Source organism: Somniosus microcephalus, chromosome 4, assembly GCF_052327205.1.
Source record: "Somniosus microcephalus isolate GS21.2 chromosome 4, FLI_Smic_1.0, whole genome shotgun sequence".
NCBI classification, from domain to species: Eukaryota; Metazoa; Chordata; class Chondrichthyes; order Squaliformes; family Somniosidae; genus Somniosus; species Somniosus microcephalus.
The window spans coordinates 104,844,712-104,870,693 of record NC_140990.1 but is presented as its reverse complement, the minus strand read 5'-3'; the positions used below and the strand labels follow the sequence as shown (position 1 = coordinate 104,870,693).

At 49.2% G+C, this 25,982-nt stretch overlaps 1 protein-coding gene across 1 annotated transcript; it reads right to left on the bottom strand.

Annotated features, from left to right (window-relative positions):
- Positions 1-9,426: 9,426 nt before the first annotated feature.
- LOC147119658 (uncharacterized) lies at positions 9,427-12,182 on the bottom strand. Its single transcript, XM_085985183.1, has one exon. It carries the CDS (start codon positions 11,889-11,891, stop codon positions 10,011-10,013), a length of 1,881 nt encoding a protein of 626 aa, XP_085841309.1. The 5' UTR covers positions 11,892-12,182; the 3' UTR covers positions 9,427-10,010.
- Between the last annotated feature and the right edge of the window lie 13,800 nt (positions 12,183-25,982).

Below are 25,982 nucleotides of genomic sequence, written 5' to 3'. Positions count from 1 at the left end.
GTGTGTGTCCGGTCGGCGCTGGAGGGCTCACTCACTTCCTGGCTAGGCTGCTCTTCTCTTGGTGAGCTGGAAGTGGTAGGGGGGGTATGTGTGGCTTCCTCCCTGGTAATTACGCTGGGGTTAGTCAACTGTACCATGTGGCTGTGGGGCCCCGGGGTGAGTGTCTGGTTAGAACTGTGTGGCTCGTTCACCTCCTGACCAGGCTGATTTACTCCTGGTGAGTTGTCAATGGTGGGGGGAGTGCGAGTCGCTTTTTCCCTGTTAGCCACTCTGATATGCCATCAATGACTCAAAGACAAGGATTCAACTGAAGGCTTTTAATCACTAAGAACATAGCAGCATAGCAGGTCTTCCACATCGGGTTCGTCAGGTAGTGAATGACTCATACAGCTCCTGAGACCTTTATATGGCAAAAGACAGGGGCGTAGCCAATACACACAATAGGAACAAAAGGGTGTGGTTCACACAATACAAGCAGGTAAAATACAAGCAGGTCTGATGGAAATACAAGCAGGTCTGATGAAGGCATATTTCATCACATTCACCCCTTCTACAGATTTAGTCTGTCCGGGGGTGTGATAGTCCTTCCTGAACGTCGCAACAGTACCTCGGGTTCCGACCGGGAGTCCGTGGTGCCCTCCTGGGCATACCCATGTGCTGGGGGTGTTGCAGGTACTTCTGGGGGTGGTGAGGATACCTCTGGGGATGGTGGAGGTTCTTCTGGGGGTGGTGGTGATGGGTCGTCGTCGTCGCTTCCTGCCGAGGCGAGGTCCTTTATGGACACGGTGTCTCCACGCCCGTCGGCGTGCTTGACGTACGCGTACTGTGGGTTTACGTGGAGTAGGTGTACTGCCTCCACGAGGGGATCCGTTTTGTGGCCCCTCACATGCTTCCGTAACAGGACTGTCCCTGGGGTGGAGAGCCACGAGGGTAGGGATACCCCTGAGGTTGATTTGCGGGGAAAAACAAACATCTTCTCGTGAGGAGTGGCGTTAGTAGCAGTACACAGTAGCGACCTTATCGAGTGGAGTACGTCTGGGAGGACCTCCTGCCAGCGGGAGGTGGGGAGGCCTTTAGACCTTAGTGCTAAGGTGACCGCCTTCCACACTGTCGCGTTCTCCCTCTCCACTTGCCCATTACCCCGGGGGTTATAACTAGTGGTCCGACTCGTGGCTATCCCCTTCGACAGCAGGTATTGGCGCAGTTCATCGCTCATGAACGACGCCCCCCTGTCAGTGTGGATGTAGTTAGGCATGCCGAACGTGCAAAACAGGTTGCCGAGGCACTTGATGACCGTGGCACTGGTCATATCTGGGCAGGGGTAGGCGAATGGGAAGCGGGAGTACTCGTCCACAATGTTGAGAAAGTACACATTGCAGTCGGTGGAGGGGAGTGGTCCCTTGAAATCTAAGCTCAGGCGCTCGAATGGCCGTGTAGCTTTGATCAGGTGGGCTCGGTCAGGTCTGAAAAAACGGGGCTTGCATTCCGCACAGGTGTGGCAGTCCCTGGTCATAGACCGGACCTCCTCGATGGAATAGGGCAGGTTACGGGATTTTATAAAGTGGAATAGCCGGGTGACCCCCGGGTGGCAGAGGCCATTGTGGAGGCCCTGTAGCCTGTCCCCCTGGATGCTGGCACACATCCCTCGTGATAGGGCGTCGGGGGATTCGTTGAGGGCCCCCGGCCTATATATTATGTCGTACTCAAACGTGGATAGTTCGATCCGCCACCTGAGAATTTTGCCGTTCTTGATCTTCCCCCTCTTTGTTGTTAAACATGAAGGCTACCGACCGCTGGTCGGTAAGCAGGGTGAAGCGTTTGCCGGCTAGGTAGTGCCTCCAGTGCCGCACTGCCTCCACTATGGCCTGGGCCTCCTTCTCTACCGAGGAGTGCCTGATCTCGGGCCCTTGGAGGGTTCTTGAGAAAAAGGCTACGGGCCGCCCATCCTGGTTGAGGGTGGCTGCTAAAGCGAAGTCGGACGCATCGCTTTCAACCTGGAAAGGGATGTTTTCGTCCACTGCCTGCAGCGCGGCCTTCTTAATGCTGTTGAAGGCGGCGTGGGCCTCGGCTGTGAGCGGGAAGGACGTTGATTTCAGGAGGGGACGGGCCTTGTCGGAATAATTGGGGACCCATTGGGCGTAATAGGAGAAGAACCCCAGGCACCTTTTCAGGGCCTTGGGAGTGTTTGGTAGGGGTAGCTCCCGTAGGGGGCGCAATCGGGCGGGGTCCGGACCGATTTCCCCGTTTTCCACCACGCAGCCCAGGATACAGAGGCACATGGTGCTAAAGACACACTTATCCTCGTTGTAGGTGAGATTGAGTCTGAGGGCGGTTTTCAGAAATCTCGCGAGGTTCGAGTCGTGGTCTTGCTGGTCGTGGCCGCAGATGGTGACGTTGTCTAGGTATGGGTAGGTGGCTGTTAACTGGTTCTCATCGACCATGTGGTCCATCTCCCGCTGGAAGACCGAGACCCCGTTCGTTACCCCAAAGGGGACTCTAAGGAAGTGGTAGAGACGTCCGTTCGCCTCGAAGGCGGTGTATGGACGGTCCTCCGGCCTAATGGGGAGCTGGTGGTATGCCGATTTTAGGTCGATGGTGGAAAACACCCGGTATTGCGCGATTTGGTTAACCATATCCGCTATGCGGGGCAGAGGGTAGGCGTCTAGCTGGGTGTATAGATTAACCGTCTGGCTATAATCTATCACCATCCGCTTCTTTTCGCTACCCTTAACTACTACTACCTGGGCGCGCCACGGGCTGGTACTGCATTCGATGATACCCTCCCGCTTGAGTCTTTCTACTTCCGACGCAATGAACCGTCTATCCTCCCAGCTGTACCACCTACTCTTGGTCGCTATGGGTCGACAGTTGGGTGCGAGGTTGGCGAACAGAGAGGGCGGCTTGACCTTCAGGGTAGCCAGACCGCACACTGTGAGGGGCGGCTGGGACCCACCGTAGGTAAGTGTGATACTTTGGTGGTGGCACTGGAAGTCCAGACCCAAGATCACGCTCACACAGAGATCTGGCATTATCAATAGTTTAAAATCTCTGTAATCATTGCCTTTTACCGACAACATAACCGCGCAGAAACCTGTAATTTTTGAGGTATGAGTCTTATCGGCCATGGCGATTTTGCCCTGTGTGGGGACTATCGTTAGAGAAAGTCGTTTTACCAGGCTAGGATGAATAAAGCTTTCGGTGCTCCCGCAGTCAATCAAGCATTTAACCTTGTTCCCGTTTACCTCTATGTCCATCATCGATTTAGACAACGGATGTGGCCTGGATTGATCCACTGTGATCGAGGCCACCAGTGGGTCCTGGAGGTCCGTGTAGTCGGGGCAAGATGGTGGACTCCATGAGGGTGGACAAGATGGCTTCCAAGATGGCCGCTCCCATGGCGCGCACGCGGCGGTGGTGGAGTTGGAGGCGGGGTTCCCTCTGCAGACTTTGCTGAAATGTCCTTTCTTCCCGCATTTAAAACAGGTGGTGCCCTTCGCTGGGCACAGATGCCTGGAGTGTTTGTCCTGACCGCAGAAGTAGGATTTCGGGCCCCGATGCATCGCGGCAGTAGTGGGGCTCCTGGGTTGAGGCTGGGGCTCCAATGGTGCTGGGCTGGCCTGAGACCTGGGAGGTGAAGATGGCTTCCAAGATGGCGGCCCCCACGGCGCGCACGAGGCGGAGTGGGCCGCGTGGCCTGGGGAACAGGATTCAGAGTTCCTCTGGGCCATATCCAGCGATCGCGCTATATCTATAGCCTGTTTTAAGTCCAGTCCCTCCTTTTCAAACAGTTTCTGCCGAATATAATTTGAACTGAGGCCCGCAATAAGGGAGTCTCGAATCAGCTCCTCCGTGTACACGATGGCAGACACGGCCTTACAGTTACAGTCTCTGCCCAGTACTTTTAGGTTTAGTATAAAGTCCTCTAGTGACTCACCATGCCGCTGCGTGCGAGTAGTCAGAAGATGCCTGGCGTACACCACGTTTATTGGCCGCGCGTAGTGGGCCTTCAGGATGGTGCAGGCATCCTCGTAGCTGGTGGCATCTTGGATGAGAGGGGAGACCCGATGGCTCACCCAGTTTCGCAGGATTCCCAGTTTCATGTCTCCGGTAGCGGTTTCGGCTGCGGCTATGGCAGTGGATGAGTTTGCAATGAAAAATTCGAAGCATTGGAACCAGTGTCCGAACTGTGTGGCTGCGTCTGAGGCATGGGGGTCCAGATCCAAGCGCTCTGGTTTCAGGAGTCGATCCATCTTGGTGTTTTAGTGATTAAAATTGATATGCCATCAATGACTCAAAGACAAGGATTCAACTGAAGGCTTTTAATCACTAAGAACATAGCAGCATAGCAGGTCTTCCACATCGGGTTCGTCAGGTAGTGAATGACTCATACAGCTCCTGAGAGCTTTATATGGCAAAAGACAGGGGCGTAGCCAATACACACAATAGGAACAAAAGGGTGTGGTTCACACAATACAAGCAGGTAAAATACAAGCAGGTCTGATGGAAATACAAGCAGGTCTAATGAAGGCATATTTCATCACACACTCTGGGGCTGTTCCTTCCCCTCGCAGTTATTTCTTTCAGTGTCTTGAAGGCCGTTTCAAAGTTGTCGAGGTTGCCTTGCACCAATATTGTTCCGTTATTGTACATGTTGACAGTCGTGGTTGCACTGTCCGGGTCCCCTGGTTTCTTAATTTTCAGTTTGGACCCATTAGCGGTTCTTTCCTGCTTAACCCTGGTATAGTGTGATTTTATTGCTGTGATCCAAGCCGCTGACTGATCTGAGTAAAAAATGAGATTACACTTTTTCCCAGTGCTGTACCAGTCAGCAAAAAGAGTTTCTGGTTTTGCTCTCAGCTGGTGTTGCTTGAGCGATTTTTTAGCATTTTTTTTGGTGTTGGGGGGAATCTGGAAGAGTTTGCTCTCAGTGTGCCTCAGGAGCTGCTGTGGCTCCTCTGATTCGCTCATTTTTAGTAGTGTAGAGGTAGAAATTATTGTTGACCTTAGAATAAGCTTTTCTGGGGCCCCGGGTTTGGTGTTTCCCTCTCCCGGCTTGCGAACTTTCCCAGGCCCCGGACTCGCTCGCTCTCCAGGCCCTCCCCAGGCCCCGTACTCACTGTCCTGGTCTGCGTCTGGGAGTTGCTGTTTCCCGGTGTCTCCCGGCTGCTCCCCTCCCCCTCAGAGGTCTCTGAGCCTCTGTCTTGGCCAGGCTCCTCGGGCCTTTCCCTGGCTTCAGGCTCCCTCCCCAGGACCCGTACTCACTGTCTGCGTCTGGGAGCCGCTGCCTCACGGTGCCTTCGGGCTGCTCCCCTCTCCCTCAGAGGTCTCCAGGCCTCTGTCTCGGCCCGGCTCCTCTGGCCTTTCCCTGGTTTACGGTCCTGTGTTCCGGCCGCCGTTCAGAACTCGCGCTCCGACCTCCGCTCTGGCCCCGTGCGGCCTCCGTTGAGTCGCCGCGCTCCGGCTGCTGCTCTGGCCCTGCGCGGCCTCCGTTGAGTCGCCGCGCTCCGGCTGCTGCTCTGGCCCCGTGCGGCCTCCGTTGAGTCCCCACGCTCCGGCTGCTGCTCTGGCCCTGCGCGGCCTTCGTTGAGTCGCCGCGCTCCGGCTGCTGCTCTGGCCCCGTGCGGCCTCCGTTGAGTCGCCGCGCTCCGGCTGCTGCTCTGGCCCCATGCAGCCTCCGTTGAGTCGCCGCACTCCGGCTGCTGCTCTGGCCCCGTGCGGCCTCCGTTGAGTCGCTGCGCTCCGGCTGCTGCTCTGGCCCCGTGCGGCCTCCGCTGAGTCGCCGCGCTCCGACCTCCGCTCTGGCCCCGTGCGGCCTCCGTTGAGTCGCCGCGCTCCGGCTGCTGTTCTGGCCCCGTGCGGCCACTGTTCGGATTCTTCCCTGGTCTGTATATTCCTCTCCTTCTTCTGTCTTTTTGCTTTGGCTTTTCTTTCTGTTTTCTGCTTTCCTCTGGTTTTTTTGGTTTTTCTTTTCGGGTCCCGTTTTTGGCGCTCTTTTTTTTTGCGGTCTTTTTCTTCTTTTCTTTCTGTGCTTAAACTAAGTTAAACTAACCTTAAACTTAAACTAGACTAAACTAACCTAAACTGAACTAACTTAGCTAGAATTTATACCTCTTAAAACTTGAAATGTAACTTTTTTTCCCCACTTTAAACACTAAAAAACATTATAACTCAGCAGCTCATCTTTCGTGCGACCTCCCTCTCTCTCCTCTCTCCCCCCACTCTCTCTCCCCCTCCCTCCCTCCCCCTCTCTCTCCCCCCTCCCTCCCTCCCTCTCTCTCTCCCCCTCCCTCCCTCCCCTCTCCCTCCCCCCTCCCCCTCTCCCTTCCCCCTCTCCCTCCCCCCTCCCCCTCCCCCCCCTCCCCCTCTCCCTCCCCCCTCCGTCCCCCCCTCTCTCCCCCCGCCCTCCCCCTCTCTCTCCCCCCTCCCTCCCTCCCTCTCTCTCTCCCCCTCCCTCCCCTCTCCCTCCCCCCCTCCCCCTCTCCCTTCCCCCTCTCCCTCCCCCCTCCCCCTCTCCCTCCCCCCTCTCTCCCCCTCTCCCTCCCCCCTCCGTCCCCCCCTCTCTCCCCCCGCCCTCCCCCCCTCTCTCCCCCCTCTCTCCCCCCCTCTCTCCCCCTCTCTCCCCCCTCCCTCCCCCCCTCTCTCCACCCCTCTCTCCACCCCTCTCTCCCCCTCTCCCTCCCCCCTCCCTCCCCCCTCTCCCTTCCCCCTCTCCCTTCCCCCCTCCCTCCCCCTCCCCCTCTCTCCCACTCCCCCTCCCTCCCCCTTCTTCCCCCTCCCTCTCCCCCCTCTCTCTCCCTCTCCCCCTCCCTCTCCCCCTCCCTCCCCCTCCCTCTCCCCCTCCCTCTCCCCCTCCCTCCCTCTCCCCCTCCCTCTCCCCCTCCCCCTCTCTCCTCCTCCCCCTCCCTCCCCCACTCTCTCCCCCTCCCCCTCTCTCTCCCCCTCCCTCCCCCTCTCCCTCCCTCCCCTCCCTCTCCCCCTCCCTCCCCCTCTCCCTCCCCCTCCCTCCCCCTCTCCCTCCCTCCCCCTCTCTCTCCCCCTCTCTTTCCCCCTCTCTCTCCCCCCTCCCTCCCCCCTTCTCTCCCCCCCTCTCTCTCCCCCGCTCTCTCCCCCTCTCCCTCCGCCCCCCTCTCCCTCCCCCTCTCCCTTCCCCCTCTACCTTCCCCCCTCCCTCCCCCTCCCCCTCTCTCCCCCTCCCTCCCCCTCTCTCTCCCCCTCCCTCCCCCTCTCTCTCTCCCTCCCTCCCCCTCCCTCCCCTCTCTCTCCCCCTCCCTCCCCCCCTCCCTTCCCCCTCCCTCTCACTCTCCCCCCTCCCCCTCTCTCTCTCCCCCCTCCCCCCTCTCTCTCTCCCCCTCCCCCTCTCTCTCTCCCTCCCCCCCTCCCCCCTCTCTCTCCCCCTCCCCCCTCTCTCACTCCCCCCCTCCCCCCCTCTCTCTCCCCCCTCTCTCTCTCCCTCCCCCCTCTCTCTCTCCCCCTCCCCCCCTCACTCCCCCCTCCCCCCTCTCTCTCCCCCTCCCCCTCTCTCTCTCCCCCCTCCCCTCTCTCTCTACCCCCTCCCCTCTCTCTCTCCCCCTCCCCCCTCTCTCTCTCCCCTCCTCTCTCTCTCTCCCCCTCCCCTCTCTCACTCCCCCCCTCCCCCCTATCTCTCTCCCCCTCCCCCTCTCTCTCCCCCCTCCCCCTCTCTCCCCCCTCCCCCCCTCCCTCCCCCTCTCCCTCCCTCCCCCTCCCTCCCCCTCTCAATTCACAATTCACAATTCAAATCGCTTTATTGGCATGATAAGTTACATCTTATGTTGCCAAAGCATCAAAATACATTTATGGTTTAGCACATAAACGCAGTTCTATTCATACAGTGTATAAACAGGTATATCCCTGAGTGTATAAATATACATTCGCATTGTTTATATATATTTTTTTTTCTTAGTTTACTGGTTGTCCCTCTGTTCATGGCAAGCTGTAACATAGTGCGCCGCCAGTGTTATACAGCTTCTCTCCTCTCCCAGTAGGAATGGGAGTTTTTGGTCCTCCCCTCTCTCTCTCCCCCCTCCCCCCTCTCTCTCTCCCCTCCTCTCTCTCTCTCCCCCCTCCCCTCTCTCACTCCCCCCCTCCCCCCTATCTCTCTCCCCCTCCCCCTCTCTCTCCCCCCTCCCCCTCTCTCCCCCCTCCCCCCTCTCTCTCCCCCTCCCCCCTCTCTCCCCCCTCTCTCTGCCCCCCCTCTCTCTCTGCCCCCTCTCTCCCTGCCCCCCTCTCTCTGCCCCCCTCCCCTCTCTCTCTCCCCCCTCCCCTCTCTCCCCCCTCCCCCATCTCTCTCTCCCCCCTCTCTCTCTCTCCCCCCAGTCGCTCGCTCTCTTCCCCCCAGTCACTCGCTCTCTTCCCCCCAGTCGCTCTCTCTCTTCCCCCCAGTCGCTCTCTCTCTTCCCCCCAGTCGCTCGCTCTCTTCCCCCCAGTCGCTCTCTCTCTCTTCCCCCCAGTCGCTCTCTCTCTCTTCCCCCCAGTCGCACTCTCTCTCTTCCCCCCAGTCGCACTCTCTCTCTCTTCCAACAACAACATACCCTCAAAAAACCCTCGGCACCGCCGGGCACCCCCAGCTACTTTCACCATATATATTAATGACTTGGATGAAGGAATAGAGAGTCGTATCGCTAAGTCTGAAGATGACACTAAGGAGGAAGAGTAAATAATGTAGATGGGAGTAGGAAGTTACAAACATAAGAACATAAGACATAGGAGCAGGAGTAGGTCATTTGGCCCCTCGAGCCTGCTCCGCCATTCAATAAGATCATGGCTGATCTGATCTTGGTCTCAACTCCACTTCCGTGCCCGCTCCCCATAATCCTTGACTCCCTTACCTTTCAAAAATCTGTCTATCTCCACCTTAAATATATTCAATGACCCAGCCTCCACAGCTCTCTGGGGAAGAGAATTTCAAAGATTCACGACCCTCTGAGAGAAGAAATTTCTCCAAATTTCCGATTTAAATGGGTGCCCCCTTATTCTGAAATTATGCCCCCTACTTCTAGATTCCCCCACAGGGGGAAACATCCTCTCTGCATCTACCCTGTCAAGCCCCTTCAGAATCTCATATGTTTCAATAAGATCCCCTCTCATTCTTCTAAACTCCAATGAGTATAGGCCCAACCTGCTCAACCTTTCTTCATAAGACAACCCCTTCATCTCCGGAATCAACCTCGTGAACCTTCTCTGAACTGCCTCCAATGTAAGTATATCCTTCCTTAAATAAGGAGACCAAAACTGTACTCAGTGCTCCAGGTGTGGTCTCGCCAATGCCTTGTACAGTTGTAACAGGACTTCCCTACTTTTATACTCCATTCCCTTTGCAATAAAGGCTAACACTCCATTTGCCTTCCTAATTACTTGCTGTATCTGCATGCTAACTTTTTGTGATTCTGATAGAACGGATTCTTTTACCCTCAGTCTGGTTCAGTAATCACTGAGTCGAATGCAACTGGAGAATTCAAACGATTTATTTTCCGCGGAGTCTTACTCTGAAATGTCGGCACCGACTCCTGCAAGAGTCTGACGAACACAACAGAGCAAGCAATTTGTCATACAGTGTGCTACATTATTATACTTGCATTTGAGAAGACATTAACACCTCGTATATTCCTGCACCAATCCTGAGCTGTGCACGTATACATTTAATTTGATTCCCTGGCCTGGCAGTTTGAAATAAAGAAGTCACATTTAACTGAATGGGTTACAGCTAAGTAAACATCCTGGTAATGTGTTCACGATCACCTAAACATTAAGGTAATGCGTTTGCAATCATGGTAATGCGTTTTCTGATCGCTATTGTCTGTATAACTTCTGCACGCTGCCTTACATTGGTCCTATCAGCAAGGTGTGACATTGTGGGCGCCAGCCATATTAGCAGCCAAAGATCAGTTTAGCCTTTTTATTTTACTTCTTGCTGCCTTCACAGTTTCTTGTTTCTATTTCCTTGACCTTGGTATTCTCATTCCCTCCTTTTATCATTCTATGATAACCAACCGTTATTCGGTTACGTCTATTTTATTCAGTCGATCAAATTCTTTATTATCATCGTACTTTACTTCCTTCATTTCACATTCATTGGTCGTTCTTACCATTAACATCTTTGGGCTACCTATTTTCTCCAAAGCTAGCTGCATTCTTCCTAGCACACATTTCATGATTGCTAGTCCAATAAAAATACAGGCGATTGCAACTACTAGGTACATAGCCATATTTATCAACCAGTCATACCATCCTCCAAATCCCCAGTCTCCCCAGTTACTTGCTTCCTTCATATTATCCATTTGTTCCCTTATCTTAGTGATAAATCGGGTGATGTTCTCTGTCTGGTCTCGGACTCCCATAAGGCATTTACCTTTTACTATTGCACAGACACCACCTTCTCGGGCCAGCAGGTAGTCTAGGGCATATCTGTTTTGCATAGTGAATAACCTGAGTTCCGACAATTCTTTAGTAACTGCGTCGAGGGCCCTCATGGTAGCATTACCCAGGATGGTGAGGCCACAGATAAGGTAGTTCCGGTTATTGGCGGCCAGATAGGCTCCAATATAGCCTATAGAGAACAGGCCAGCAAATCCATATCCTATAGAGGTTCCGTGTCCTCCTAGGGATTCAGGATCTTTCCACTTGGAGCAAAACTCTTTCGAGGCTGCCCTGACTACTATTTTTCGGTGGGATGTCCATTGGGAGGGGCAGGGTACTGTGGTAGGGGTTAAGGTAGCGATGGCTACCGTCCGGGGAGCGGTATCTATTACCATGTAATTAGTAGCTCTTCCTTGGCTCAAGAAAAAGTAGCCTGGTTTGGTATATATCACGGATATGTGTTTCTGCCTTGTGCTTAGATGGCTCGGGGGAAGGAAATAGTCAAAACCTTGGATCTCACGAGTATCAGTAGGCTGGGTATTAGCTATTTTTACTAGCATAAAGGTTTCCCCCCCTACCTTCAGAGTTGTCCCATCCCCTTCTCCACATAAAACTTGTACTCCTTCGGTTATTGACACACATGCGGATTGCTCACATGTGCAGCTACCGGTGTCTGGTCCTATCATACACTGATGGTGGAGGCAGCGTGTCACCAAGCAGGTGTAGTTCTGCTTAACCCATACTGACCTACAACCATAGCCCGTCCCATTCCAACAATTCTCATAGCCACCAGGGTTCCTGCTTAGTTTCAGGCAATTGGCGGGTGGGGTTAAGGTATAGGGTATTGTTATATTGGTTGTGGGAGGGAGAAGGTGAGCATCTAAAAGAAAGTCCGGGGGAACAATAACCGGGGTTGGGGCAAACACCCCCTCAACAGATATCAGGGGCGGATAACAAACAATTGACTCTGGTGAGTATAGGGCTGCGTGAGTCTGGAGGAATAGGTTGCCCGTCGGGGTTTCTTCAGGGAAAGTGTGTTGGGGATCTCGTTCATGTCTCTTTGTGAGGATACCTTCTACCCTCGAATAGTCGAAGCTGCTCATAGGGGGCAGTCCATTTCTTTTCCTTTCCTGGTTGGACTTCGGATAACAGCTTTGTCCTTTGGTATCGGTAGTTCTGTTGCATGGTCCTGCAGTAACAGACTTGGTCACCTGGCGTCGACAGACGTAATCAAATTTACACTTGGTCCAATGGCATGGCAATGTTCCTCTGTGTATGTATCTTAGCATTAGCGAGCGGTGGGGCTGTCTAATAAGCCCAATGTAGGTGTCCCAGTTGATCACGTTCCATTTCCCGAACCCGCCTGGGTTATCATCATTGCACCGAAGCACGTCTCCGTGGCATAGGTGGTGTACCCGCTTGGGTTGGTTCCGCCGGCATGTTCTCCTTCTGGGCTGTTGAGTTATTCCAAGGGTGATCAGGACACTGATAGAGAGGATCCACAGCGACGTCTGCATGGCTGGTCGGCGCGGCACGTCTGTTTAGGGAGAGATTTCTTGGAAGCAAGAGAGGTTAGCATTCTTTAAGTTTCAGGCATAGCATTACTGACAATTTTACAGTGGTGGAGGTGAACCCAAGCACTCTTTCCCTCTACTTTGGCAGCAGTTGGGGTGGTGAGTAAGACTTGATAGGGTCCTTCCCAACGAGGTTCCAATCCTTTTCGCGTCCAATTCTTGATTAATACATACGCTCCGGGCTCGACCTGGGACGGACTGACTATAGGAGGGAGGTCGATGTAAGCAGCGCGTACCCGGAAGTGCAAACTTTTCAATGCCCTGGCTAACGACAAAATATAGTTAGTCATTTCTGCCGTCATGTGGTGAAAGTGGACAGTCTTTGGGACTTCCTGGTTCCACGGGGTTTTGAGAGGTCTGCCATATATGATTTCAGCAGGGCTTAATCTTGCTGCACCAGCCGGGGTAGTGCGTATTTGGAACAAGGCCACGGGGAGTAGTTTGAGCCTTGTAGTTCCCGTCTCGGCCTGTAATTTGGCAAGTTTATTTTTCAAGGTCTGATTAGCCCGCTCGACCAGTCCGGCGGCCTGTGGCCTGTAGGCACAATGTAGCTGCTGTTGGATGCCCATTTGAGTGCAGAACTCCTTGTTTACCAGACCCACGAAGTGAGGGCCGTTGTCTGAACTTAATCGGTTTGGAATTCCGTACCTTGGAATAATTTCTCTCATTAAAACTTTTACAACAGTGGAGGCTTTGTTATCCGTAGTCGGGTAGGCCTCAATCCACTTACTAAATACATCAACAATAACCAGTACATATTTATAACACTGACACCTTTCTAATTCAATGTAGTCCACCTGGAGGGTCTCAAAGGGACCCGTGGGTAACGGCGTCTTACCCGTTTCACAAGGTATGCCTTTTCCCGGGTTATGCTGCTGACAAATGAGGCAGCGACTGCTAATACCTTGAGCCAGAGCTTGTAATCTAGGATGCCACCATGTAGCTAATAACGTGTCACTAGTTGCTCTGGCACCACAATGAGTTGCAAAGTGTATACATTCAATAACCCATAATGCTAGCTCATCTGACATACAAGTTTGCTCGGCAGGGGTGACCCATAATTTAGACACACAATCATATGTACAACCGAGCTGTTTCCACAGTCCCTTATCACGGTCAGGAGCGTCCTCCTGTAACATAATGACGTCTTGGATGGTTGGCATTGGCTTTTCCGAGGGAGACTTGCTTTTATTTGAGCTTTTAGTCTGGCTCATCATTCTAGGCACAACCACTCGTTGTTCCTGGGACGCTTCCCTAGCTCCCTGGTCAGCGCATCTATTCCCTATATCTACTGGGGTTTGCCCTGCTGTGTGTGCGGAGCACTTTATCACGGAGATCTGTTTTGGTAGCATGAGGGCTTGTAGCAAATCAGATACTAATTTCTGATGGGATATCTGTGTTCCTGCAGAGGTTAGGAACCCTCTGTTTTTCCATAATTGTCCGAAATCATGAACCACTCCGAAGGCATATCTCGAGTCTGTATAAACGTTAACCTTTAAGTCCTTCCCTAAGATACATGCTCGTATTAATGCGAACAGTTCTGCTTGTTGGGCGGAATACGGAAGTTCAAAGGCGGCAGACTCCAAAGTATTACTGTCCTGATCTACGATTGCATATCCAGAAAGTCTTTTCCCAAGGGGACTGACAGACGCACTTCCATCTACATACATGGTTGTGTCAGGACTCTGCATTGGGGCATCAGATAGATCCTCCCTGACGGAGGTATCTTCCTTGATTAAAAATAGACAATCATGTCCTGGGTCTGTTTGTTCGAGGGGTGGTTCTGTGAGAAAACATGCTGGGTTGATAGTAGTACAATGCTTAAATTGCAGTTTAGGATTATTCAACAGGTATATCTCGTACTTATTTTGTCGGGCCATAGTGAGGTGCTGAGTTTGTAATTGGCCTAATAGTGCAGTTACCGAGTGCGAACTGTATACAGTAATATCTTGTTGCAAAGTTAGGTTGGCAGCCGATTGTAGGCTATTATAGATGGCGGTCAGAATCTGGGTGCATACAGGATGCCCTAGCGCTACCGGATCTAACTTCGAGGAGTAGTAAGCCACCGGCCTATGCTTGTCCCCATGTTTTTGCGTTAGGACAGCAGTCGAACAATCAGTGAGGATAGTGCAGTATAGCTGGAAGGGCCTGTCATACAGGGGTCTCCCCAGTGCTGGGGCTTGTGACAATGCCTCTTTTAGGTTTTCAAACACTCTTATGGCGACAGGGTCTAGCTGAAACTCGCCCTCCATACTGGTGTATGGTGTTAGTCGTTTGGTTTCTAGAGCGATGTTGGGTATCCATTGTCTACAGTAGTTTACCATCCCCATCCATTGCCTCACTTGTTTTGCACTACGGGGTACGGGGAACTGACAGATTGGCTCAATCCTGCTTCTCTCTAGACTCCGCTCGGTTGCTGAGAGCATGAAGCCAAGGAATTTAACTTTCTGTTGGGCCACTAGTACCTTTGATTGAGAGACTACGTACCCGAGTGAGAATAGGTGATTAAGCAACTGGGCGGTGTCTTCCCGGTTACTTTGTTCGTCAGGGCTAGCTATTAGCAAATCGTCCACGTACTAGACCAGAGCAGAACCATGTTTCAAGGTCAAAGTCTGCAACTGTCCTTGTAGGCACCTAGAGAATAATGTTGGAGAGTTTACAAAACCTTGCGGCAGTCGGGTCCACATATATTGTTGTCCATTATAAGTAAAAGCAAAGAGGTACTGGCTTGCCGGTTCCAGTGGCAAGGCGAAGAAGGCGTGCTGGAGATCGACTACTGCAAAGATTTTCGCTTGTGCAGGGACCTGGGCCAGAATGTGAGCTGGATTAGGTACTAGTGCATGAAGCGGTTGTACAATAGCATTGATAGATCGTAAGTCCTGTACTAATCTGTACTGGTTTGGCTTTCCTGATTTTGGAACTGCAAGTATGGGCGTGTTGCACGGGGACTGACATTTAATCAGGATTCCTTGTGTCAGTAGTCCCGTGATCAGTTTATCAATGCTGGGTATCGCTTGTTGTTTCAGCGGATACTGTCGTATGGAGGGTAGTACAACATTTTCCTGTAGGGCGATTTGGATGGGAGTTATTTTAACGCATCCTACCTGTGTGGGGTCTTCTGCCCACACTTGCGGATTGACGTATTCCGGTACCTCATTCCCAACGTGGTGGTGCAACTGTGTCAAGACTACCTTTGGCTCTTGGTATAACAGGATAGCTCGACCGCCTGAAAGGGCCTGCTCCTGCCGGTCATCTGGGTTAGCTTGTTCAACTGCCTGTTTTACCATGGGTCCCAGATCTTTCACACGGTAGGGGGAGTTCACTTCCCGGGTGATGTGTGGGGCTACAGTTAGGGGTTGCTTCCACAATTCCGAGGGAACCTCAACATATTCTGCTTTCCCCTCCGGTCCCGTAACTATGGCTCGGAGAACAACATCCCACTCAGTCCCTTCATAAGCTTGGTAAAAATTCTCCAATTCCTTATCTTTTCCACTTCGATCATAAGCTAGGGTTACATGAGATGGGGGTTCATCTTTTAAGTCCAGAGTCCACCATTGTGGGGTGATAGAGACGTAACATTGTCTTTTAGGGGCCCATGGTTTTACAGTTATTCCTTACTCAGTCTTGACCTTGACCTGGGGCTGACTCTCCTGACTCTTACTCTCTTTCCAATAATATTTCACTGCCCTGGCCATCTGGCTGGGACTATTCTCTGACCAGTCCATATTGTTAGTCTTAATTGCTTCAGACACCGAGGTTGGTAGACAATTTATCAGGATAGCACAGTATTGCGGCGAGTTTGCTCCGTTCCGGTAATTAGCATCTCCTGACTGACTCGATATACCTCAGAGAATCTCTCTAGGAATTCCTCTGCTCCCTCGCCCTTTCGTGGTTTAGTATCCAACACCTTGGATATATCAATGGGTTTCTGCAGGGTGGTGGTTAAAGCAGTGAGTATGGCGCGTTCACGAGCAGCACTCTGTGCATTTTGAGCCTCTAATGTGGCATGGTCCTCAAAGCCTAGGTTAACCAAAAACCTTGCATGTTCGGCGGGATTCAAGATCTGCTGTACTAACGCCCATAAGTCTCTTGATTCAGCATTATAGACGAGTATAGCAGTCCGGAGGAATTCTACAAACAAGGTGGGGGATTTCTTCCTATCTGGCATCCCGGCTAAGATAGCCATTATCTCGTTAGGTTTCCAGGGGTAGAAGATACCTATGGTCCGGGGGTTATCGGCGGCCACTGGAATATTTGCGTTAAAGGCAGGGTTAGGCATTTGTCTCACCGGCAACTGCCGGGGTGTCGGTTTATGTCTGGCGGGTCTCTCGGTATCAGATTCTGATTCCAGGGATGACAAGTCGTCTCCTGAATCTCCACTGTCAATGTCACTATGGTCCCGGCACTCTAAAAAGGACCTTAAAGCCTTGAGGGTACTCTGGCTCTGACTCTCTAGTCTCTGACTTTGAATCATCTGCCTTTGATTTCTCCGTTTTCGTGACCTTGATGGACTGGGTTGGGGTGGGGAGGGTGTCGTCGGGGGCCGATTATTCTTAGTCCTGAGTCGGGTGTAAAAGGCAACGGCGTCTGTATACTGGGGACCCGGTTGTTGGTCTCCCATCTGGACCGGCGGGGGATTATTTACTTGAACCGTGACTGACGGCGGCGGGGAAACTGCACTGGCAGATACTTGAGGTGTCGGCGCGGGGGTTTGTGCAGCTGGTGCGGGTGCCACCGGGGGATAAATGTTAACGTACGGGGGGGGGTAGCGTGGGGAACAACCTGAGCCCTGTGATTCCATTCGTCCAAATCATCATCACCATCTCCCTCTGTCAAGGCAAGGCCAACCATTGGATTACGTAATCCACTCTTATCAGCCTTTCCAGGCTCGCTCGTGGTCTTTTCAGACTTCTGTTTTGAGCGTTTCTCATGAGCGCATTCCTTTTTCAATACCTCTACTGATTTGACTACCCCTCCCCCTGTAAGTGCTATTCCTAATTTTAAGGCATTATCCTGCCAACTTGCTAACAGGGAAGTTTCTTTCAGTTCCTGACAGTACTGTCTCCATAGGGCAATTAGTTCTTTGGCTGTGGTACCCCTGTTACTTTTCCAAATTAGTTCTTGAGCCTTTTTAGCGGCATCTAGATTCTTAGTTCCTCCTAGTGGCCATTGATCACTTCCTAATTTCTTATTCAATCCTCCCGACAACTGTCTAAGTTGCTTTGCTTTGTCAGGATGTTGTTCACAAAGGGTCTGTAAGGCGCTACCCGATTCAGTCGTGGTATTTAAACAGTTGCCCATCTTACTCCCCTTGTGAACTTTACACAGTCGCATTTTAAACTTGTTCAGAGCCTAGGCGGGCCAAGTGATATACGAGGTTGACGCTCTTTACCTGACACAAGTGCTTATTTCTAAGTTTACACAGTTCCTAGTTATTCCCTCAGTACGTATACTGACCCTCAGTGATATCCGATCACTGACCCTCAGTGATATCCGATCACTGACCCTCAGTGATATCCGATCACTGACCTAATCACCTATCCCTTCCAGTATTCGCCAGACTGACCTGGATCTCGGCGGGACACCACACAGGAGTTAGCGATTGGCCGACTCGTCGTCAGACTGGCGGAATCAGAGGAAAACCAAGGTAGTACAAGAAACTACTTACATCGGGGGCCCATTTCCTCTCTCCACGTCCGAGACGATTCAACTCTTAGTTCGCGAACTCTCAGTGACTGTCCGTTGAGATCCCACTTCTGACACCAAATGATAGAACGGATTCTTTTACCCTCAGTCTGGTTCAGTAATCACTGAGTCGAATGCAACTGGAGAATTCAAACGATTTATTTTCCGCGGAGTCTTACTCTGAAATGTCGGCACCGACTCCTGCAAGAGTCTGACGAACCCAACAGAGCAAGCAATTTGTCATACAGTGTGCTACATTATTATACTTGCATTTGAGAAGACATTAACACCTCGTATATTCCTGCACCAATCCTGAGCTGTGCACATATACATTTAATTTGATTCCCTGGCCTGGCAGTTTGAAATAAAGAAGTCACATTTAACTGAATGGGTTACAGCTGATGTAAGCCCCCAAAGTGTGGACTAAGTGATATACAAAGTCAACAACACTGGCTTGTTATAAGAAAGACAGACCCAATAATTGAAGTAAAAACGGTTTATTCAGGCCTGGGGAGCTATGGCTCTTGCGTCCCAACACAAGGCTCCAACTCCACCGAATCTCTTGAGGTTCACACAGTTATACAAAAATTAAGGCCCTGCCCTAAAGGCGGGGATAAGCTTATTAGCATATACAGAATTATAGTTAAATTGTAATTATAAAACCGTGACATTCCATTCTTCCAGTCGCTTACAAATCTCACATTTCGTTATCAGTTGGTCCTGTTACTTTCTCATGACCCAGGGGCCTCAACTTTATTACTTTACGATCGTCCATTTGCTGTTGTCAGATGGCTTGGTCTTTTTAAGTATTTCTCTAAGATAGTAGATCTTTCCAAAGTGGGCAATCCGCAGACTTTCTGTCTCTCTCTCTTAAATTATTTCTACAGAGCAAAAACACTTTAGTTAGTTAAAAGAATAGAACCCTATTGAGCTTCACACTTAACAAACCCTTAAGTGCAAAGGTGTCGACTCGCGTGGCCGAACCCATATATCTCTCCCTCTTTCTAAGGGGTTGTTTTGACAGTTTTAATCTCTCAGCAGTTAACCCGTAGTCCTGTTTAAACCTTATCTGGGTTTATACAACTTTTACAGACTTCTATTGTTCAACTCGGAGCACGAATTAACCTATTCCCTCCATTTTGTATATTGGTGTTACAGATGAATCCTGGTTTGTTTTACCTTATTAAATCCAATTTTTAATATCTTACTTCAGTCCCCCCTTTTGACCTTTGGACAATTGCTCCAAACAGGTCAACATGTATTTCCACTTCCTGGTGTCTGCCAAAGCGTGCACTCCCTGGCCTTCTACCAGTTTAGGTTATACATGTATATATATCTTATCAATTTGGAGGCCGACTTCCCCCTCTGTGGTATGGTGGTCTTTCCTTTACGGTGGTCTTTCCTTTAGGGTGGGCTTTCCTTTATGCACTCCGTCCGGTGTAACCATTCCCGGGGCCCCTTAGACCCTACACTAATGGTTGAGGCTTTTCTGCTCAAGCCTGTCCCTCATTCCCACGTGGGGTGTGTGACGTGCCAATTCGAGACTGTCATCACACACCAATCCTCATTCACCACCCTCCTTCTGCCACCCTCCTTCTGCCACCTCCATCTTACGGTTGGCCGGCCCGGTCATTAATTACCATGCCCAATTAATCCCATATAATTTCAGGGCTTCCCATCGCGTCTTACACCATTTGCCTTGGAGAGGCGGGGGAGTTGTCCATTCTTAACATCGCTACCTGCCCCTCCTCAGGCTCTACTTCCTTCACCGCACCAATTTCGGCCTTACTCATTCTGGCACAAAGGCACTGGAGAAATAAAAATACACAATATATCAGAATAACAATCAAGAGGAATATCATTATGCCTTGTACCACCGAGGCGCCCACAGTCCCCGACCATCCTGGTCCCCAATTATCAAAATATGAGGAAGTGGGTGAGTTTCCTCTAATGTTGTACTAATGTCTTTTTGTTGTTTCTTTAAGCCTTCTTCTATTTTATGATAGTACTTTAAAATTTCCTTTGTTTCCTGCCGTAACTTCTGCCAAGCTTCCTCTAACTTAGGAATTGCCTTGGGCTCTGGTATGACATAAGTTTCAACCCTTTTTAGTAAGTCTCATATTATCAAATGACCAGGTTTTCCTATCTGTATAGGTATCTTTAGACCAATACAACGGTTTGGTTGGGGAATGGTATAAGCCATATCTTGATATTCATATTTCTGTTCAATTGTGGTGACACAACAGGTCCCATTGTTCCTTGATGCTACCCAGGTCCGGTGTATCCCCTTGGGTGAACCTCGAGGGTGCAATTGGTAATTTTCGCAAATCCGCACTCGGATGTGTCTCCCTCGGTGGGGGGGTGTGTGCACACCCATGTCCTTCCCTTGTGGTGGCACCCGTCCACTACCACCCCCCTTTAGGTTTTATTCTTCTGTTTATTATCTTCATCCCTTTCCCAAAGCGCCTTGGTAGGGACATCATGATATTTAACCCACTTTCCCTTTGTACTTCTCCTATATTAATCACGTCGTATCGGAGTTGTCCCCCTTCTGGGAATTGTGGGATGGCCAGTACAAAGCCATCTTAGTCCATGGGGTCAGACTTGTCCCATTTTACATTCCTTACATAGGCTTTTATTTGTGTCAATCCAAGGTTCCAGATCCTTATTAGTAATCCAATCAGGGATCTGTCCATTATTTATTTGCCTCATATTATGCTGAGCATTCGACAATAGCCATGAGCCCTACGTGGCACATATTAGTTCCTTATTGTTTTGGCGAGAAGCATTATTAAGTCTATCAATAATTGTATTGATTGTTTCTGCATGGGGGGCTACTATCTCTTCCACCCCCGACAATTGCATTATTGTTTGGTTTCCCTGCCAGTGTCAATTGCTGACTATTTCCAGTAGCTCGTTTTAGTAACTTCTCTATTTTTGCTTATAATTCTTCTACTCCTTCGTTTACTCCTTCTATGTCCAAACTATTGACTGTTGCTAACTCGGCCGCATACCCTGCTCCGGTCGTTTCCAATACTCCCGTTTCTTACATCTTTGTAAGATAGATTTTTCCTGTGGATCCTCTAATTGTTTTACCCACAGGGAGTTCCAGGTTTGTTTTGTATCTCAAAAGTACTCATATTAATGGCAAGCTTAGTAACTCTATGTGCTACACTAAAATACACCTCATCCTGTGTTCTCCTTATTACTAATCCCCCTCGATAATGGCAATACTTATATTTATCCCTAGAATCAAGGCGAGGACGCTCCATCTCATTCCGGACGTCCAATGTTCCTGTAATTGCAAAAAGGGGGCTGGTCGTCACCAGCCAGTTAGAATTATTCTGCTCTTATCCATTTTATCAGTTCAAAATGCTGTACATCTGGTTCATTTCTTGTTCTGTGGCTCTGTCCCCAGACATACCTGAAGATGTAAACTATGGCATATAATATTATCATCATACACAGCCCATTATCATCATACACAGCCCTATCATTGATATATGTAGTAACTCCCCTTCCCATTCTTTATATCTTCTAGTATACTCCTCACTCTGTCAAAAAGGGCACCATCTCTGGTTTACTCATTGTCTTTCTTATATATTTTTAACTGAGTCCAGTGTTTCCACCTTCCTTTACCCGTTCCAGACCCATCTACATGAGCACAGGTGTCATTATTCATTAATACTTCATAAGGTCCTGACCATCTGGGTGCTAGCCCTGGTTTGGCTGGTATTATTTCTGCTATCACTTTGCTATCTATTGCTAAGACCTCCTTCTGGTCGTCCCGTGTATCCTGTTCTCGATCCCGTATAATCTGTTGGTCTTTGGCCTCATGTCTCTAACTATCTGTCCAGATTTATCTTTGGGTAACAGGACAGCTTCCCAAGCAGTCTCCCGGCCGTTTGAGACGGTGCTGCAATTAGTATATAAGATAACTTCCATTTATCAAATCCTAATTTTCCTTCTATCACTGTGGGGAAATATTAACTCAACATTAAGAAATTTACATTTATTAATGTCCAATATCTTTAAATTCTGTTCAGTAATACTGAAGTTGTTGCTTGGTGAACTCAAACAGCTGTCGCAGGCTTTTGAAGGTGGAGCTAAACATTATTGCATCACTTCATGCAACCCAAAAAAACATCCCTGACTGAAAGACAGTTGTGGTTTCATACTTTGATTCAACATGAACATTTGGGCTTCATTGGTCAGATTCCCTCTCTCAATTGCTCGTTTAGCTGCCCATCCTCTTGTGTGCTTTAATTTATTATTATGCACTCTTTGGGTAGGAGAGAGGTTCCTACTAATTCCTTGGTTATATTCTTGTCTCTTACGGGTCTTCTCCTGGTGTCATATATCCCTGCCTACTCCCGCTATCATGTAATCAGACACCACCCCAAAGGCATTCCGACTATCTATATAGGTTTACACATTTTCCTTTGGCTACCCCCCTTTGATCAAATCCTGTATAGGCTGGGCCATTTCTACTTTGTTTCCCGGGCCTGCCTGTTTGTTTGACTTATAATCTGGGGGCCAGTACACTTCATTCGCTTTAGGGTCGACTAAAGCTCCTACTTCTCGCGGTATATCTATCACTAGGATTGTTCCTTCGGTGTTCTCGCATACCCACAACTGTGTAGGTATTATTATACATCCAATTTCTAGTAAGACTGTTTCGCTCTTATAAGCCCTGATTCTTCGTCCACCGATTCCTGCTATACTAACTGAAAGTTTCGTTCGGGGCAAGGGTAAGTCTGTCAATGAGATTGTGGCTCCTGTGTCTATTAACATTTTTTCACTGTCGGCCCCCTACCAATACGTCAACAAACATCCTCGGATCCCCCTCCCCTCTCTGGCGCGGTCCCTTCCTGCTGCCATCCCTAGAAGCTTGCGAGCAATCAAAGCACGCAGCCAGTCCTAATGCCCCTCCCATCTGTTTTTGGGCATTTGTCTCTACCCTTGTGTCACTATGTATCCTAGGTCGACTACTTCATCCTTCCCTACCTATACCTTTCTAAGGTTTAACTCTAGTCCCGCCTTCTATAAGGCTTCCAGTACCATAGTCAATTAAATATTGTAGAGGGACCTGCCACTATCAGATATTCTTGCGGAGTTGAGTTATCTTATTCAATTCGGACTACACCAATTTACATCAACCAGAATTTCACTGTGGCCACAATGAAAGTCTGGTTTTAATAGGTTAATTTACCTCATAACTTCAAGGTTAGGTCTTAGACTGAAACTTAATCTTTCATTAAACAAACTTTTTGTTGCTCTTCTCAGTTTTTACACTCCAGCTTAACTTAAATTGTAATAGGTTTTTTTCATCCTGAGGGCACAATCTTATTTGCACATTCTTAAACTTCCAAAATCCCCGACAAGACAAAGGGGTTAAATGCTTTTACTTTAACACAGAGAAGTGGGTGGAGCTACAACACACAGCAGACAGTTCTTTTTCTTAACGGACAGATTTTCAGACAAAGGAATATTGAATCCTCTTAAACATTCCTAATCAGGAAAACATCCACACTCACACATTTTTATACAAACTGTAATTTCAGCATATGTCTAAGGTTCCTTTCACTCAGCAAATCTCGTGTTTTACTTGTCTTGGTACAGATGCTAATAACTTCCATGTTGGTAAAGCTTTAAGTTTATCTTTTCCTTCCTTTTTAAATCTGTGACTCAACAGCTTTCCCTAGTTTCCAAATCCCTGTTTGTTTGTTTTTTTTTGCTGGGGTTTCAAATTGGTTCGCCTGCAAATTAGATCTTTTCCTTCTTTATCTCTCCCTTCTGTTTCAATTCCTTACATTATCTGTTGCCTCTTTATCTTTAGCTCCTCCCCACCAAGCCTTTGGCTCTCTGCACGGTTTCTTTTTATTTTCCAGGAGTCGGGTTATAGAATCCAGGTCCTTTGAGGATTCTTCTTCCACCCTCTTAGTCATAACTAACTGCTACGTTTAATGCTTAATTCACGGTATTGGTGAATTAGGTTTGTACGCTACGTTGTTCGCCCCTATAGCGTCACCTTAGTTAATTTCTTGCTTTCTGTTAGTCACTTCGTTTTGTTAGACACACACCAACCCTTTAGTTCTGAGGTTTCGGTACTGTGGGATCTGTAGCTCCCGGCGTCCTACTTGATCCTGGCCATCACGTGGGACTACTGTCCTCTTAATTCAGGCTCAGGCTAGGTGCTGGGGACAGACCTCACCCTTGTCCGTTCTAACCTCTTTATGACCGTAGGGTTTTATCTCATTCACTCACCACGGTGCACCCATTCATTCAATTGTTGAGATTTCGCCGTCTCACGGATTTTAGGGAACTATCTGCCCCTAACTGAGGTATCACCGCCTCATGGTCCTTAGGGAACTACCTGCCCCAAAGGTTGGTAGGGAACTACCTGCCCCTACTGAGGTTTTCCCGCCTCACGGTCCTTAGGGAACTACCTGTCCCAAAGGTTGGTAGGGAACTACCTGCCCCTACTGAGGTTTTCCCGCCTCACGGTCCTTAGGGAACTACCTGTCCCAAAGGTTGGTAGGGAACTACCTGCCCCTACTGAGGTTTTCCCGCCTCACGGTCCTTAGGGAACTACCTGTCCCAAAAGTTGGTAGGGAACTACCTGCCCCTACACCTACTGCAGTTTACTTTTTAACCGCCTTCAATTAAAGGTGTCTTTCTTTTTATAGTTCTTTTATACGTCGATTCTGACTCAACGTCTCGCCAGCGATTAACCCCTAATTTTACAGGTGGTAATTAAAACATACTCACCCGTCTTAGGTTAACGCTGTCCGAGAGTCTGGTTCAGAACGCACATCCCATCCTCGTCGCCAATTGATGTAAGCCCCCAAAGTGTGGACTAAGTGATATACAAAGTCAACAACACTGGCTTGTTATAAGAAAGACAGACCCAATAATTGAAGTAAAAACGGTTTATTCAGGCCTGGGGAGCTATGGCTCTTGCGTCCCAACACAAGGCTCCAACTCCACCGAATCTCTTGAGGTTCACACAGTTATACAAAAATTAAGGCCCTGCCCTAAAGGCGGGGATAAGCTTATTAGCATATACAGAATTATAGTTAAATTGTAATTATAAAACCGTGACATTCCATTCTTCCAGTCGCTTACAAATCTCACATTTCGTTATCAGTTGGTCCTGTTACTTTCTCATGACCCAGGGGCCTCAACTTTATTACTTTACGATCGTCCATTTGCTGTTGTCAGATGGCTTGGTCTTTTTAAGTATTTCTCTAAGATAGTAGATCTTTCCAAAGCGGGCAATCCGCAGACTTTCTGTCTCTCTCTCTTAAATTATTTCTACAGAGCAAAAACACTTTAGTTAGTTAAAAGAATAGAACCCTATTGAGCTTCACACTTAACAAACCCTTAAGTGCAAAGGTGTCGACTCGCGTGGCCGAACCCATATATCTCTCCCTCTTTCTAAGGGGTTGTTTTGACAGTTTTAATCTCTCAGCAGTTAACCCGTAGTCCTGTTTAAACCTTATCTGGGTTTATACAACTTTTACAGACTTCTATTGTTCAACTCGGAGCACGAATTAACCTATTCCCTCCATTTTGTATATTGGTGTTACAGATGAATCCTGGTTTGTTTTACCTTATTAAATCCAATTTTTAATATCTTACTTCACAGCTAAGTAAACATCCTGGTAATGTGTTCATGATCACCTAAACATTATGGTAATGCGTTTGCAATCATGGTAATGCGTTTTCTGATCGCCTATTGTCTGTATAACTTCTGCACGCTGCCTTACATTGGTCCTATCAGCAAGGTGTGACATTGTGGGCGCCAGCCATATTAGCAGCCAAAGATCAGTTTAGTCTTTTTATTTTACTTCTTGCTGCCTTCACAGTTTCTTGTTTCTATTTCCTTGACCTTCGTATTCTCAATTCGTGTGCAAGGACCCCACCCCCCCCAACGATCCCTCTGTACCTCAGCATTTTGTAATCTCTCCCCATTTAAATAATAATTTGCTTTTTTATTTTTCCTACCAAAGTGGATAACCTCGCATTTTCTCACATTAAACTCCATCTGCCAGATTTTTGCCCACTCACTTAGCCTATCTATATCCCTTTGGAGATTCTTTGCGTCCTACACACAATTTGCTTTCCCACCTATCTTTGTATCATCAGCAAATTTGGCTACATTACATTCGGTCCCTTCATCCACGTAATTTTATGTGGCACCTTATCGAATGGGACATTGTCAAGGGACATTGATAGATAAAATGAGTGGGCAAAACTGTGACAGATGGAGTTCAATGTGGGGAGGTATGAGGTCATCCACTTCGGATCAGAGAAATACTTTCTTAATGTTGAGAAAAAAGGAAC